The 16,832-nt window shown below is 51.2% G+C and overlaps 1 protein-coding gene across 4 annotated transcripts in view; it reads left to right on the forward strand.

The window, feature by feature from the left end:
* Positions 1-16,832, forward strand: part of DVL3 (dishevelled segment polarity protein 3) — a 33,617-nt gene that overhangs the window by 13,547 nt on the left and 3,238 nt on the right. For 2 of the 4 annotated variants that reach the window (XM_088061179.1, XM_005525026.3), the window contains exons 2-13: positions 7,911-7,980; positions 11,353-11,474; positions 11,857-11,963; positions 12,533-12,668; positions 12,934-13,027; positions 13,394-13,463; positions 13,752-13,891; positions 14,089-14,165; positions 14,668-14,735; positions 15,268-15,417; positions 16,173-16,304; positions 16,532-16,699. In XM_088061179.1, coding sequence (XP_087917305.1) covers positions 7,911-7,980; positions 11,353-11,474; positions 11,857-11,963; positions 12,533-12,668; positions 12,934-13,027; positions 13,394-13,463; positions 13,752-13,891; positions 14,089-14,165; positions 14,668-14,735; positions 15,268-15,417; positions 16,173-16,304; positions 16,532-16,699 — 1,334 coding nt within the window. Of the gene's footprint in view, positions 1-7,910; positions 7,981-8,296; positions 8,395-11,352; positions 11,475-11,856; positions 11,964-12,532; positions 12,669-12,933; positions 13,028-13,393; positions 13,464-13,751; positions 13,892-14,088; positions 14,166-14,667; positions 14,736-15,095; positions 15,147-15,267; positions 15,418-16,172; positions 16,305-16,531; positions 16,700-16,832 lie in introns of those variants that run through there. The other 2 variants (XM_014254467.2, XM_088061180.1) reach the window with 2 other exon arrangements.

A 16,832-nucleotide genomic window follows, 5' to 3' on the forward strand; every position in this document is an offset into this window, starting at 1 on the left:
GCAAATGTGTTTATGAGGACTTCTCAGGGAAAACAGTTGGCATATGGGATGTCTGTTCAGCCCTTTCCTGACTGACCATGGAGGCAAAGCACAGAAAACTGGGAGTGGTGCATGAGGAGGCTGTGGGGCAGCAGAAGTGAACATGGTTGAGGGAGGCACTAGGCCCATAGCAGGGGGATTGGGACTTTAAGCTCCTTTACAACCCAAACCATTCTCTGAAAACGAAAGAGTCTACTCTTGAGGAGTGCAGGTAGCATGGAATGGTAGTATGAAATGGAATGACCTTTGAGGAGTCCTCATGGTGCTCCTTGGACTTGTTAGGAGGGGTGGCTGTTCCTGCACAAATGCAGAGGTGTGTTATTATTGCGGTAACAGGACAGCTGCTAACAGATGCTTTGTGCTTTTTGATTCTTGAAAAGCACACCAAGTAAAGACAGTGCTGCAAAGCAGTTCATGTTCACATGGGGTCCAGGAGGACAGCAGCTCCTCTGGGGAGGAAGGTCTGACAGAATGAAACCTTCTACAAATCTGTCTCCCTTTTTATCTTGTGCTGCAGTATAGAGGAGCAGTGCAGAATACCCTGTCTGGGAGCTTGCAAGGGGAATTAAATGGGAGAGTGACAGTCTGTTTATGGTCAGAGAGCCCTTCTCACCCCAGTGTCATGCAATTTGTATTCCTCTTTGCACAGGAGGTGAAAATACAGTGAGGGAGACCCAAAGAGTGCCTTGGCTTACAGAGACAGCTCAAATCCTCTAATCCTGTTTGATGCATCCTGTTTGCCTGCAAAACCCGAGGTCTTGCAAATACACGTGTGATTGCTGCCATGTGTATTCTTTGGTTAGGCCTGTAGCCCTTGGGTGAATTGTATCTCCGTGGGAATCAGACATATGTCTGGGCTTAATCTAACAGGCACGTATTTCCCAATTGAAATCCCAACACTTGTAGAGAATTGCCCTGTCCAATTTTTTCTTCTGGTGAAATGGCTGCAGAGCTCATCCCTGTGGCCTCAGCATTGTCGTATGGAAGAGATGAGGATTTTTCTCTAGAGCCAGGACCTGCTCATATTTGGGTAGTAAAACAAGAAGGTGCTTCCTTTTGCTATGCAGCATTATTAATCTATACAATTATTTGGAAGCAAGACATCCCTGCCCTAAGGGGAGTGTACAATAGGTCTTGAAAATGAGATCACATTTCTAGTGTGTAAATCCCTGAAGCTTGTGCTGTTGGATAGAAGTGTCTTGTGATGATTTTTTGTTTGACTGGGTTTTTTTTCTTCCTTTCTGAGCTGTAGAAGATAGGGGCTGTTAAGGTTACAGGAATGACCAACGTAATTGTGCACTTCTGGAATGGTGTAGCAGAAGATTGTTTATAATTTAATTTCTGGGCTTTGCACTGTTGGAAAGAACGTTGCTGTTCTGTAAAGAACAGAACTACTGTTCTGTTTCCTCTTAATAATTGAGGAGACATTTACTTTTTTCATCTGCTCTACTAATTTTGCATCTTTTTAGTATGAAATTGTCCCTGCTCAGTTGTCTTCTCAATCTTTGCATGTCCCCTGTTTTTCATCCTGACCATCGAGCTGTCCAACATGCTTGAGAGGTCCCCATCCCTACCTCCCTTCTTGGTACTGACCCCTCTGATTCAGCTTTTGTGTTTGCCTCCACATCTGTAATTTCTTCTCTCCGAGTATCCTCCCCGCTGCGAGCCCTTAGATAGTCAAGTTGGGTGATAGGACTGCCAAAGACAAGTGGTAATTTCTGCTGGGCTCCAAGTCTGCCTCCAAATCTGGGGTTCAAATCCTGTGGAAGCCTTTGTCCATGCCTCTTAGATTTCTTCTTTCACTGGGCTTGTATTACTCCATCAGAGTTCATCGCAGGGACCTCGCTCTGGCTAGCGGATGCTGCTGAGGAGAGACCAGAGCTGGCTGAAGCTAGAAACTCGCTTGTATCCGCAGCCTCAGCCAGGCTGGAGGCCACCGAGGGGAAACGAGGAGGCTGGAACACAGCAGCTGCGCTGGTGATGTGTGCGCAGCCGGGGTCTGACACGGCACGGCCGTCTCCACGGCTTGGGGTTTATGGCCTCCTTTCTCTCCCGTGCACACTCTCTTGATCCCCACCTTCCTTTCATTCCTAGGACATGACTCTGTGATATAAAATACCCTCTAATTTACTGAGTCGGGCTGGAACTCCCCGGAGAAGGCGGTGTCTGCATGCCCGTCCCTCACCCGCCTCTGCATCCATATTCCAGACTGCCAGCTGCTCCCGCCGGCAAGGCAGCGGGAGGGAAACTGGGAGCGTGGCATCTTCCCAGGCCGTGGGGAGAGGGTCTGCTGGCTCCAAAGGAAGAGCTGGTGGGAGGGTAGGGATGGAGCCAGGGTTGGAGCTGGGTTTCCTTTGCTTCCCTCCCTGCTGCCGTGGTTGTCCCTTCCCCTCCCCCAGCTGCATGGGAGCAGATGTGCTGCTTGTGTCAGCCCTGGCAGCCCCCTCCGCACACCCCAGCCGGGCTCCTGCGCAGCCAGAGCCTCGTCCCCTCCTCCTCTTCTTCCTCCTCCTCCTCCCCCCGGCTTGGCCCCATGTCACTGGGGATGGCGGTGGAATCATCCGCCCACTCGGCCTGCCTCCCCTGTAACCCTCCCTCCTTCCTCCCTCCCGCAGGTCTCTTTGTTGGAAAATTCAAGGCAGATGAGTGCCGGGGAGCGCTGGCCCTGCGGCCCAGGCGCTGAGCTGCTGCTTGGCCTCGGCATGTCTGCTGGCCCCAGGACGGGAAGGGGGCCGGGGAGTGCCCGGCTGCAGGGCAATTCTCTGGGCAGGGCAGCAGCACCGAGGGTCCTGGACTCGCACTCGCCTGGGCAAGGCTCGGGTTGCCTCCGCATGAAAGGGTTTTTTTCCTGGCCACCATTCTTAGCCGTGTTGCACCCAGTCCCCAGCAGGACATTGGTACATTCAAAACCTGACAGTAAACTCAAAGCAGTCCCTCTGAAATCAGCCTTAGGCATATGTTTCCCTGGGCTCTGGGGAAAGGAAAGGCTTGCTGAGAACTGAGAGAGCTCGAACTCCTGGTTCTGCTCTTTCAGAGTTCCCGAGCTCATACCCTATCAGGTGGGTGCTGTTCCCAGCACATTCACAGGGTGGTTTTCCCTGCCGGCACATCCGCGGGATAGTTTGATCTCATGGCTGCCTCCCCGTTCAAGCGCGGAGCAGAAACGTGGCACTGCTCACAGCTCCCCCAGAGGCTGCTCGCTCAGTGGCTTCTGACGTGTGAACCTGCGGTCGCGTCCGTGCGAGAAGTGTGACTGGAAGAGTGGTGAGAGGTGGGAGGAGGAAGGGAAGGCTACAGTTCAGGCTCGGACTGGAAAGGAATGCAGGGCATGGATAGCTGGGATGGTGTGAGGGGTGACAGATGTGAGCAGCGCTGCAGAGATATTCCTGCTTGGCATGTGCCTGACTCCAGCGCTATCAGTTTTTGCTCTGTAGAGTCTAAATATATAATCCATTGTGCTCTGGCATCTGGGTGATAAATAGTGATAAATAATGTAGTAGCTGGGGAAGGAGGGAGAAAACTGCTCCGGGGTGGAGCTGACCCCTGGGATGTCTGGGGCAGCCGCAGGGTAATAAGAGTGAGGTGGGACCAGCTCTCAGGACAGAGGGAGCTTGTTCTCCATCAGGCATTGCAGCTGAGGCTCAATGGGCGGGTCTTGGGGTTGGTTTCCTCTGTCCCCACTGAAAGTGGAATAGTTGACTTGTGCTGAGCGGTTGGTCACCTTGACCTAGCAAATATATCACCCTGTCCCTTCACCCACAGGCAGGGCTCTGTGTCCCTGAGCAGGCAGCATGTAGCACTGAAAATTGGCTCTGCCTGAAGTTCTCTCTAGGAATTGGATGCAGTCCAGGCTGCTGGCGACAGTATGAATGGATGCTAGTGCAGCCAGGGCAGGGTGCATGTGTGTGTGCACTTGGAATTGAGATGACAACTTGCCTGCAGTGGAAAGGGCTGATGTGGGCACCAAAGAAGGTGGGTCCCAAAGGGACTGCCTGTATTTGACATTCATCTGGGCTGCAGGGGCTTTGGGCAGAGGCTGGCACAGAACATGCTGAAGAAGCATTAAGGTAGCAGGGTTTTAATCCATCGTCACTGCTCCTTTCCTGCTTTTCCTGCTTCTCCATCTGTGCAAGAGGAATTAACACGCATCCTGGGAGTGGATTAGACTGCTCAAACCATGACCTCCTCATCTGTGCCTTCTGGGGATGGGTAGCCTTCATGCAGTCCCTTTGCTGGCTCTCCAGTTTTGTCAGGGATTGTGAGTGCCAGCTGCCAGCAAAGGCCTGGTGACATGCTACCTCTCACCCAGTGGGACAAGCCTTTGCTGAGCGTGTGTGACACTGGTGCAGCCAGTGGGGCTGGCAGGGTGGAGCGAGCCTGCTCCCCAGGTCTAGGCTTCCAGCACTGTTCATTTGCCTTTTGCTGATGCCTTATGAGTGTTGGCAAGCCTTGTGTCCTGTTTTCAGGGACAGCTGGGGCAGCTGTTGGCACACCAGGGAGCACAGCCAGGAGCCCAGAGCACCTGTTTCTCCAAGCCCCAGCGTGCTGCAACTCGATGGCACTCTGGGGCAATGGGTCACAGCTCTGTGTCCCACCTTTGCATCCTCTTCGATTCTCCGTGAGTTGGGGACTGGCTTGGGGACCTTTCGGAGCTGTTGATAGGATTCCGCTTCTGAGTAGTGTTAGATACTTATAATCTATGTACTTTTAATGCATAATTTCTCTTGGTTTCACATCTTTTACTTTGTTCTCTTTTGTTGGACTCTCCTGCTCCTCCTGCCCCCCTATAATTTATTCACTATTTAGTTACTTCATGTTTTAAGCATAATATGTGTCAAGTGACCTGTCTTGGTTTAGGGGGAACCTAGTATCACAAACTAATTGTTATATATCTTTGTATTAAATTGGAATGCTTAAAATGTCATTGGATAGACAAGGAAATGAGTTTGTTAAAGCCTATTTTGGCATTTGATTTATCAAAGATAGTAGTAATTGAATCTTCTGAATTTGCAAGTTGTTTTAATTGCATATTCTCTGTGGGAAAAGTATTTAGGGATACAGTGATATTTAAAATAAAAAAAAAAAAACAAAAAACCCAAACTTTCTCCAAAGAAAACTGATTTTTATTTTACTTCTGGGAAAGAACAAAGTTAGTGCTTCTTTCACTGTGAAGGCTGGTAATAACATAGCTGTTTGTGTAATACAGGGACATAACATTATGGCACAACTATAAAGCTTAAAGTGATGTTGAAATATTATGTATGTAATTAAAAAGCAACAGTATCATTTGGTAGGCAGCATGTTTAATGTTTTTCACTGTCATCTATTAGAAATCTCTGGCATAGTTTGTGATTCTTTCAGATCATTATAAATAGGCTTAAATTATGTATTTCTTTAGAAATAAGCAAACTGGTAGAAATATGTCTGCTGGAAATACAGTACAGCAGAAACAGTCTGGGAGGTTGCTGGAGTGTGTGGAAGAACTTCCTGATACAGCGGGTGGGGAAGGCAAGCACTGGACCTGTTGTTTGTGAACAGAGAGCTGGTGGGTGATGCGATGACTGGAGGCTGCCTTGTGCACACCAATCACAACATGATAAGAGTTTTTGATTCTCAGAGAAGTAAGGAGGGGGATCAGCAGAATTGCCACCTTGGACTTGCAGAGGGCAGACTTTGGCCTGATTAGGGACTTGATTGACAGAGTCCCTTGAGAGGCGGTCCTGAAGGGCGAAGGAGCCCAGGAAGGCTGGAAATTTTTCAAGAAGGAAATCTAAAAGATGCAGGAGCAGGCTGTCCCTATATGCTTGGAAGACAAGCCAGTGGGAAAGAACAATGGCCTGGCTGAGCAGAGAGGTTTTTCTCAAACTCAGGAAAAAATAAAGTATTTTACCTTTGGAAGAAGGGGTGGCAGCTCAGGAGTGCTACAATGATGTTGTGAGGAAGAGCTAGAAGGGCCAAAGCCCAACTGGAACTTACCTAGCTACCCCTTAAAATGTTTTTACAAATAATGTCAGCAACAAAATGAGGGCTAAGGAGAATGTCCATCTTTTATTGGATGTGGGGGGAAACAGTGACAAAGGGTGAGGAAATGGCTGGGGTACTTAATGTTTTCTTTGCCTCAGTCTTCAGTAGCAAGATCAGCTGTTCTCAGGTGCCCAGCCCTCTGATCTGGGAGACAGGGACAGGGAGCAGAATGAATGTAATCCAAAAGGAAATGGTCAGCAACCTGCTATGCCACTTAGATATACGAAAGTCTATGGGGCCAGATGGGATCCACCCAAGGATACCGAGGAAGCTGGTGGAAGTGCTCACTGAGTCACTGTCATTTACCAGCAGTCCTGGTCAACCAGGGAGGTCCTGGGTGACTGGAGATTGACAAATGTGATGCTCGTCTACAAGGAGGGCCAGAAAGAGAATCCAAGGGAACTACATGACTGTCAGCCCAACTTCAGTGCCAGGGAAGGTCATGGGGCAGATAATCTTGAGTGCCATCATGAGGCATGTACAGAACAGCCAGGCAATCAGACCCAGCTGGCATGGGTTTTGGAAAGGCAGGTCCTGCTTGACCAACCTGATCTCCTGTGACAACGTGGCACAGTTTAATGGATGAAGGAAAGTCTGTGGTTGTTATCTACCTGGGCTTTAGTAAAGCCTTTGGCATTATTTCCCACAGCATTCTCCAAGAGAAACTGTCTGCTCATGGCTTGGACAAGTACATTTTCCCTGGGTGGAAAACTGGATGGTTGGGCCCAGGAGGTTGTCAGGAATGGAGCTACATCCATTGACTGCTCACAGTGGTATTCCCCAAGGCTCACTACTGGGGCCAGTCCTGTTTAATATCTTCATCAGTGATCTGGTCATGGGGATTGAGGGCACACTCAGTTCACAGATGACTAAGTTGGGTGGGAGTGTTGATGTGCTGGAGGGTATGATGGCTCTGCAGAGAGGTCTGGACAGTCTGGATTGACGGGCCAAGGCCAGTTGTGTGAGGTTTGACAAAGCCAAGTGCTCAGTCCTGCACCTGGGTCACAACCCCACACAGCTCTGCAGGCTGGGGGGAAGGCATCCTGGAAAGCTGCCTGGTGGGAAAGCACCTGGGATTGCTGGTTGACAGTGGCTGAACATGAGGCAGCATGTGCTCAGGTGGCCAAAAAAATTGATGTCATTGTGGGTTGTGTCAGCAGTAGCGTGGACAGCAGGACCAGGGCAGTGACTGTCCCCTGTACTTGGGACTGGTGAGGTCACACCTTGAACCCTGTGTTCAGTTTTGGGCCCCTCCCTACAAGACAGACATTGAGATGCTGGAGTGTGTCCAGAAAAAAGGGCAACAGAATGGGGCAAGGGTCTGGAACACAAGTTCTGTGAAGAGCAGCTGAGGGAGCTTAGTCTGGAGAAGAGGAGGCTCAGGAGGGACCTTATCACTCTACAACTCCCTGAAAGGAGGGTGTATTCAGGTGAGGATTGGTCTCTCCTCCGAAATAGGAAGCAACAGGACAAAAAGAAATTGCCTCAAGTTGTGCCAGGGGAGGTTTAGATTTGACATAAGGAATATTTCGTCACCAAAAGGGTCGAGCACTGAAACAGGCTGCCCAGGGGAGGGGTGGAGTCACCATCCCTGAAGGTATTTAAAAGTTGTGTAGATGTGGCACTTGGGGACATGATTTGGTGATGGCCTTGGCAGTGCTTGGGTAATGGTTGGACTTGATGATCTTAAAGGTCTTTTCCAACCTAAATGATTCTATGATTCTGTGATGTGCACCTGAATTTTGGCCTGGGTTGCCTGAAGTTGTGTGCAAATACCCATCTGGGAAAGTCTCCTTTTCCTCTGAAGTCCTGAACCCAGCTCTGACTGCCTCCTCTCTTCTCTGCAGGGTGGTGAAAGAAGAGATCTCGGATGACAATGCCAAGCTTCCCTGCTTCAATGGCCGGGTGGTGTCGTGGGTAAGCAAGCCCCTTGCTTCAGTATCTCTCAGCCTGTTTGTGCCCTCTCTGAAAGCACCATTTGGATGTGGAGTGCCAAGTAAAGCACAGGGGCTGCTCCACGCTGTTGGTGTTCTGGTGCTCGCAAAGCTGATGAGCTGGATCCCCACACTCCAGTCCCTCAGCTGGAGAGGGAGCTCTCTGTGATGCTGGGTCCTCTGTGCCAGGGAAGATGTGGGATACCTCTATGAAGAGCTCATGGTAACTGATGCCTAGCAGAGATAATGGTCATGGCCTGTCCACAGCATAACCCCTGTGCCCCTATGGCAGGGTCAGCTTTCCAAGGAAAGTCCCGCTCCAGTGACTGGCGCAAAGGGCTTAAGTGACTTTAGTGCTGGTGAAGCGGACTGGATTTGACTGCCCTGAAGACTAAAGGTACTGCCTGGGCAGCTGCAGGACAAGCTTTTCCCTCAGTACCATGCCATGCACATGCTCTGCTCCCTGCTCGCATGCTTCCCTCTGTCCCCACGGGAATCCTCCGTTAGTGGGGGGAGAGTCTCCACAGCACATCATCCAGTTTTCCCTCTGCTGAGCTGCAGTTTTTGCTGATGAGGGTGTGTGGATCTACACCAGAAGGAGAGCCAAGACTCATGTGCCTTTTTCCAGAGACCTCTAAACAGATTCTGAGCAGTAAAAATCCTCAGCAAATCAGGTTAGGTCAGACCTAATTCTACTTCTATCCCTGCACCAAACAGTGATAGGGGTAGGCAGGGACCCCAGTGCTGACACAGCTGCCGCTGGGATTCCAGCCAGGGGAGCAGGATGCAGGCTGGAGCAGGGAGGAAAGGCTGTGCTGGGCTCCTGCACAAAGAGCCGGGGCCAGACGCCCGCCGTCCTCCCTCTAGCGGTTATCCAGGCCCTTCGGAAAACAGCCTGTGTCCGGCTCTTGGCCGCCACACATTCCTCTGCATCCATCCTGCTGCTGCTGCATGTGCCCCAAGAAGTCTCCCCACCCTTTCCAGCTGCTTTTTGCTTTCACCTGCCCTATGGGGAGTCCCAGAGTCTCTAAATCCATTCCATTGCTCTTTTTTTAATCTGGTGTGCTTTTCCTTGTGATTCATATATCCATGCAGCTGCTGGCTTTCCTTGTAGGAGCTCTCTGGTTGTTCAGAGTGAGTGGCACAGATCTGGTGTGGGTCTGTCTGGTGTGACCACCATGCTGCTGCTCTGCTGGGCTGGATACTTGCAGGGAACTTGTGCCCAGAGGGAGCATCCCTCCCAGCTCTTGTGCATGAAGGGTAATGGCAGTCCCAGAGGCCTTTGTACCCCTGATGATCCCTTTTTCTACCTCTGCTGAGAGTCTCCTAGTCCATGGGTGGTTTGGGGGCTGAGAGGGGTGCACTTGCTTTGCTGCTTCTGACAGACAGGCTGGGATGATGCTATTTTAGGAACTCAGTACTAATGTTAGCAACAGGGAAAGACGGGGGCTTGAATCTAAGTGAGTATTTCCTGACAGTGTAAGAGGCAGGAAAAGTGCAGGATGGTTATCAAAACCTTCCTGTGAGGAAATCCCAGCCTTGGGAGTGTTAGAGGAAGATAGCATCAATCCCGCCAGCTTGGGAACGCCCCCTCAAGTCTCGTCACTATTGTTTGACAGCTACCTGTGGCTAGTTCCCTCTGTCCAGATCTATTTGCTTGATGTTGCTTTGAGATTTTCAAGCATAAAGTATTGTATGACTTTTCCCTAGGCAATGTTTACCACTTTCAGCATCTTTTCTACCCTGTACTCCCAGGCAGTGGCTACCAGAGTAGAGATGTGGCCCTTAGGGAGGGGGATGTGTCCTGGGAAGACAAGTCACCAGGAAGGTTCCAGGAGCAGAGCCAGGCATGTGCCTGGGGCTTGCTGGAAGGAGGGAAGCTGACCTGAGCGTGAGACAAGAGCTGCTTAATTGTGAGAGCAGGAGCTGTTGGGCTTGTCCTGGGGCTTGTAGGACGGGCTCTGCAGCTTTTGACACTAGAGGCTGCTCTCTGCCCTGTCTGCTGCCTTGGCTCTGGCTTTTCCAAGTCTGCATTGTCTTCCTTGTCCCAGCTACATCCCTGTCTCTGTTACCAATGTCTCTGGCAGTGGACCTCTCATCTGCTGCACTAATGATGATCTGTGGGCTCCAACCCCCCCCTTACGAGGGTTTCCCCAGTTCCTGAAGTTGGGTAGGGCACCGCTCTTTCATCAGTGATGCTGGGAAGCACTCAAGACCTGTATAAATGGGCTATGCTTCTAGCATCTGAGTTGGCATCTGCTTTTGGCTCCATGCCGATGTGGTTCCCTCACCAGCAAGCAGTAGTGCTGCTTCTCAATTTACCCTGGGTATTATGGTTCAGACAGCAGCTTTTATCCAGCTTATGTTTCATGTTTCTTCTGTCCTGAGCAACAGTGGGTATCTCTCACCTCTGTTCTGGAGATCCTGAATGCCTTTGTCAAGCTTTTTGTTGCTTTCTTGCTTGGCCCTATTGGGATTAGCCCAGTTCATTACATCTTGAAATTAAGGGAGAATGCAAATCTGGACAGGGGGCAATACTGGGGAGCAGTTCATTCAGGCCATCTTCTGTTTCATTCCACTGGTGAGCCTCTGGCCCTTGGGAGAGTCTCCAGCTCATTCCCTGAGCCCTGAAATTGATGGTTTATTACAGAACCAGAGTCACACTGTGTTGATGTGCCTGGGCTGCCCCACAGCATGGCTGCTATAAAGAGTCTCTAGGGTTTAACCCTTTCTTGAATTTCTGCACTGGGGAATCCGTTGAGCATCCCAGAGATTGGGTGAAGGTTGTGCGCAAGTCAATAACCTGAACACAGCCTGAAAGTTTGTGAAGCACGTATGGAAGCCAGAAAAAGAGCCTGTTTCAAGAGTCTATTTCAAAGCTAGCTTTGGCCCTGAGCTCTGTTACCCCCAGTTTCTGAGGAGTGGGAAGGTAAAAGTCCTGCTGGATCCCACAGCTTGAAGGCAGAACTATAGAGGCTGCTAGAGCTGAGGAAAGGAGTGACTTGTAACTGCTTTTTCCAGTGTGAGAACTGGGGGAATCCAATCCCTACTGCAGGATGTGTGCTAAAGGTTACCTGAGTGTGTGGTGTGGGTGTGCAGGTGATGTCAGAGTGTCCAAGCACGGCTGTCACCCAGCCAGGCTTCACTGCTGGGTCAGGAATTCCTGAGCCACAAATAGCCAGTGTCTGGGGGGAAATGTTGCTACATGCTTGGCCTGTTCCATACCTGCTCCTGGGCATCTGCTGTTGTCAACTGCCAGAAATGAGATCCTGGGCCAGGCAGGCTTTTGGCCAGCTCCTTTGGCCACTCTTCTAAATGTTTTCTCTGTTTCCTTTTCTGTCTCTCATCCCTCCAGCTGGTGTCTGCAGAGGGTTCCCATTCAGATGCCGGCTCGGTCTGTGCCGATAACCAGACAGAGCTGCCACCCTCCATGGAGCGCACAGGAGGAATTGGAGATTCCAGGCCCCCCTCTTTCCAGTAAGTTACATGGACATCTGTTCTGGTTTCCAAGGGACGCATGGTGCATTTGCTGTAATATAGATTAGTATCCCAGACCGGGCTGGGACACTCTTACCCAAATTGTCAGGGATGACAGCCATCAAGAGGGGAGGAGAGTGGGGCTGGGAGCAGATGTGGAGTGTGTTATTCAACAAACAAGGGCATGCTGAAAATAATGCAAGGAAAAAGCACAGCATCCCTAGCCCTTTGCCCTGCACTCGTAGATGTGCTGTGGTTGTTCCTGTCCCTCAAGAAGGAGACAGCTGATGGCTGGAACCTTGTGTTGGTCAGGACAGAGGTAGAGAGAGCCTTGTCAAGTTGTTCCCTGTTGAACATATTTGTTGCTTTTATCTCATCACAGCCCTAACACTGGGGGCAGTCGGGAAAACTTGGATAATGAGACAGAGACAGACTCGGTGGTGTCATCACAGAGGGAACGACCTCGTCGGACAGATGGGCCTGAGCATGGTGAGTGTTGGTAATGTGGTGAGAGCTCTGCAAGGGCATGGCTGGAGCATGGTGGCAGCACCAGCTCTAGACTTAGGGCAACTTTCTCTGCTCTGTAGAGCTTCCCAGCTCAAAAGGGCTATTCTATGGCTTTTAGAAGGCCCATAGCCTCACACTGGAGGCAAGACCTAACACCTGTGTTAGAGAAGAGCTTGTGTTGAACCCTTTGTGGTCAAAGGAGATATCTCCTGTAGAAGCCTCAAGAGCAAGAGATAGTTGTGCCTCTGTCTTCTTAGCTGAGATGCAGAGTGAGCTTTAACCTTGCCATTTGTGCTGCTTCTTGCTCTACCAAGGAAACAGCTTCAAGTCTTCCACAAGTATAGCAGCATTGTTCCTACTGGTCCATCAGCCTCTTCCCCATCCTGTAGTGATAAAAGAGCTATCCCATAGGAGATGGATCTGATCGCAGGGCAGACTGGAAGTTATTTGGCACTAGATGGGTTTGATTGGTGGCCAGATTTGTTCTGAGGAGGTTGTCAATGAGCCCTGCATAGGGGAAGGGTTTGTCTCAAGCCCTTGTCTTTTCACAGCACCCAGGGTAAATGGGACAGTGAAGGGAGAGCGGCGCCGAGATCTGGGTGGGTACGAGAGCTCCTCCACACTCATGAGCAGCGAGCTGGAGACCACCAGCTTCTTTGATTCAGATGAAGATGACTCCACCAGCAGGTAGGAGAGCTTGGGTCTTGGGGAGGCACTAATTTCCCTCTGACTCCCAGAACAGAAACAGATGCCTTTGCAGGGCACAGTAGTCCTGGGCTCAGACCTGCTTCTGTGTCATCCAGCAGACCCTTCTGCCATTGTCTGTCCTCCATGTGCATGTTCTCCTCTCTGCCCCTGCAGTCTTCTCTTCCCTGTACTATTTCCATAGCTCTCTTGCTGCCAGAGCCACTACTCTGGCAGCAGAAGAGCTGACTTCTGCTTTTGCCTGCAGGTTTAGCAGTTCAACAGAGCAAAGCAGTGCTTCTCGTCTAATGAGGAGACACAAGCGACGCCGGCGGAAACAGAAGGCTCCTCGCATTGAGCGGGTACCCAGGAAGGGGCTGGGTATCCTGGGGTGGGCAGTGCAGATCAGAGTGGGCTCAGGGATTCAGCTGTTTCTGCTGTGGGCATGGGTTTGGATGAGTGTCCAAGTTCTGAGACTTGCTGTGAACCTTTTCCAAGCCAATGTAGCCTCAAGAACTGGGACCACAGGCCTTGTCTCAGCTGTAGAGAGGTCATTAGGACCATGGCTGTTCTCTGGCTCTGCAAAGCTCCCAGGATAAGACTGGAGTAGTGGGTGGTGGCTGTAGTGCCACAAGGAGGGACAAGAAGGAGAGGACAAGTGGAAGAAGCTAGGGCTGGGAATGTTACTGAGGCACAGGAGGACATCTCATGTTTTGCTTACGTTGCAGTCCTCATCCTTCAGCAGCATCACAGACTCCACCATGTCCCTGAACATCATCACGGTCACGCTGAATATGGGTGAGTGGGAAGTGTGCATGGAGCCTGCAGTCCTTCCAGAGCGAGATTGGGTCGTGGAGAGGGAACTGGGGAGGGGGCAAAGAGAATGCATGAGGGAGGAGTGAGAAGATGGATTCTGTAGAAGATTGGCTTCTGTTGTAGAAATTGCCTCTCAAGAGTTTGTGTGTCCCAGGACATGTCTATGTGACAGGGGTTCAAATCGCCATCATTAGGATGTGGTTTTACGGAGGTTAGGTGTGCTTGTGCCTGATGCTTTGGGGTGACTTCTTTCTCTTTCCATCCCTGCAGAGAAATACAACTTTCTGGGCATTTCTATTGTGGGACAGAGCAATGAGCGTGGGGATGGAGGCATTTACATTGGCTCTATCATGAAGGGAGGTGCTGTGGCAGCTGATGGCAGGATTGAGCCAGGAGACATGCTCTTACAGGTACTTCACACCCACATATCTCTGTCTTTGGGCCTGGGAAAGCAGTAAGAAAAGACCCAGAAGCCTCCCTGAGAACTTTGGCAGGCTAAACCCAGGAAGCTGTGCTTGGAAGAAGGAAGCTGAGTCACTGCTGAGCTGAGTGGGGAGCTCAGCCTCTGGTCACATCTCTGGGACTCACCTCTTTGTGTTGTTTGCAGGTAAACGACATCAACTTCGAGAACATGAGCAATGATGATGCTGTGCGAGTGCTGAGGGAGATTGTGCACAAGCCGGGGTGAGTATCTGGGTTGTTCCTTTCATCCAGGTACATCTGCACAATTTGTACTTGGGGTGTGTGAGTCGTATCTTCCAGCCAGTGCCTCTGCAGTAGCTTAGAACTTAGGTTGTTGGTGTTGCTGTGGTTCCTGTGTTTTCATGTCCAGTGCAAGAACTGCAGTCAACGGAATTGCAGGGAATTGGGGTCTGTGCCCCTTTTTTTGTGGGGATGCCATGTTGTTGCTCATTGCAGGGCAGTTGGACTAGATGACCTTTAAAGATCCTTCCTGAAACAAACTGTGCTGTGATTCTCTGATTCTATTTGGGTCATCAGCAACCCTCAGCAGGGTCACATAATTTTGTTCATGCCACTAGGGAAACCCATAGCTGGAGGGGAGCAAGGTCACTTTACTGGCAGCTTCTCCCTGTCTCTCAGGAGTGAGCTGGCACACAGCATCCACCCATCGTGCAGGGGTTTGTGTTACTGTGCTCTGGTTCTAACTCTCACCTTTTTGTTGCAGGCCCATCACCCTGACTGTGGCCAAGTGCTGGGACCCCAGTCCGCGGGGCTGCTTCTCGTTACCCAGGAGTAAGTGGATAGCTGACCCACCCTTAGCGCTGGTGCCTAGCTCATGTGAGAGCCCTGCCTTAAGCACATACTTGGTTGTTGTCTTGTTCCTCCCCTGTGTGTGTGATTCCATGGGGCACTGAATTGGGGTTTGATGGGGTTTCAGCTCTCCTTTTAGGAGGCTGTTATGTCCTATTCCCAGACCAAAATGCCCATAAGCCCAGCCCTCCTTCCCACATCACGCTGGGGACGCGTTTCACTGGGGCAGGGAGGTCACTTGCTCGGGGCGCCAGAGGAAAGAGAAACCCCCGCTTAAGTCATAGGGGGATCTCTCCCTCTGCACCTCTCCTGCTGACCCTCCCTCTCTTCTTTCTCTCCCAGTTGCTCCCCAGCGGATCTGGGCTGGGCCAGACTCTCCATGCTCCGATCCGGGTGAGTCCCGGCAAATACTGGGGATGGAATGGGCTGTGCCGAGTCCCTGTCCCTTCCCAGAGGTTGTTTTGATGAGATGATAATTTTTTACAATTACTGACCAACTCTTTCTTCAATGCAGGTGAGCCCATCCGGCCCATCGACCCGGCAGCCTGGGTGTCTCACACAGCAGCGATGACTGGCACCTACCCAGCGTACGGTATGAGTCCATCCATGAGCACAATCACTTCCACCAGCTCCTCCATCACCAGCTCCATCCCAGAGACTGAACGTAAGTTCTTGTGCCTCCGTGCTGCTCCTGCTGCACGGCCTCCTCACTTTCACTATGCTGAGAAGGGAGCAATACATCTGCCTGGGGACAGCTGGGGTGGCCCAGATCTGCCCTGCCAAGGGACTGGGAGGGAGGCAGCTCTTGCCAGGCTGGCACTTTGATCAGTAGGAGTTCTACCTGGGAGAATTAATATCATGTTTTTCAGCCTTCTGTGTGAAGAGAGTAGAGGAGCCGGGGTGCAGTCAGGAATTCTGGCAGGTGTAGAGGAAAGGCTCAGACCAGTCAGAGGTTAGCTGCTGAGAAGGTGGAGCCAATGGATTCAGCATGTCCCTGGAGCAATTTAGAGGTCCTCCCAGACAACAGATAGAGCAGAATAGAGGAGGCAGCTGAGAGCAAAGACCCTTGTGCTGGGGTCAGGGTCCTGCTGAGCACAGGGCTGGCTCTTGGTTACTTTCTGAAAATTTGGGATGATTTGGTATGTAGAGCCCTGAAGCAAGGGTCTGGAGAGCTTGGGTGAGGCAACAAGCCAGGAGTTTGTTGTAAGTTTGTGACTCTTGCCTGGGCTTTGCCCAAGAGGAAACGGGCGACATGTGAGGATAACATGGGAAGGCTGAAAGAGGGCAGCATGTACCCCAAGGCTGTCTGCGATGTATTGTTCCCCAGCCCATTCCTCCTGTGTGTGATGCTTTCATGTGGCCCTCTTGTCTCTTCTGTCCTCTCTCACCTCTGCCTACCTTCCTTCATTCACACCACAGGCCTCGATGACTTTCACCTGTCCATCCACAGTGACATGGCCACTATTGTCAAAGCCATGGCCTCACCAGAGTCAGGCCTCGAGGTGCGTGACCGCATGTGGCTGAAGATCACCATCCCCAATGCCTTCATTGGTAAGAGACTGCGCTGCCTGCAGCAGAGGCAGGGACTGGGGAATGGGTGGCCCATTTTCAAGTAGGTGTGCAAGGGAGCATCTGTGTCACCGTAAACAAGCTGTTGACTAGGCAAGAGTCACAAATTGAACCTCTTGACCCACTTTGTCTTTGCTCCAGTGTGGCTCACTGCCTCAAGAGTCGCCATCTTCCTCTCTTGCCAAATTTAACTCTGTATTTGGTGGCAGGTTCGGATGTGGTAGATTGGCTCTATCACCACGTGGAGGGCTTTACAGACCGCCGTGAGTCCCGCAAATATGCCAGCAATCTGCTGAAGGCTGGCTACATTCGACACACCGTGAACAAGATCACGTTCTCGGAGCAGTGCTATTACATCTTCGGGGACCTCTGTGGAAGTATGGCTCTTGGTGTGGGTGGGAGGGAGAGGATGGAGGGGTAGTGGTCCTGCAGAGCCCTGCTGACACCATGGGGACACACTGACAGCCGTTGCCATCAGGCTGGGCCCGTTGTTCTACAGATCCTGTTAAG

Source organism: Pseudopodoces humilis, chromosome 11 (genome assembly GCF_049639895.1).
Source record: "Pseudopodoces humilis isolate 2021_Gansu_Grassland_sample_001 chromosome 11, ASM4963989v1, whole genome shotgun sequence".
NCBI lineage: Eukaryota > Metazoa > Chordata > Aves > Passeriformes > Paridae > Pseudopodoces > Pseudopodoces humilis.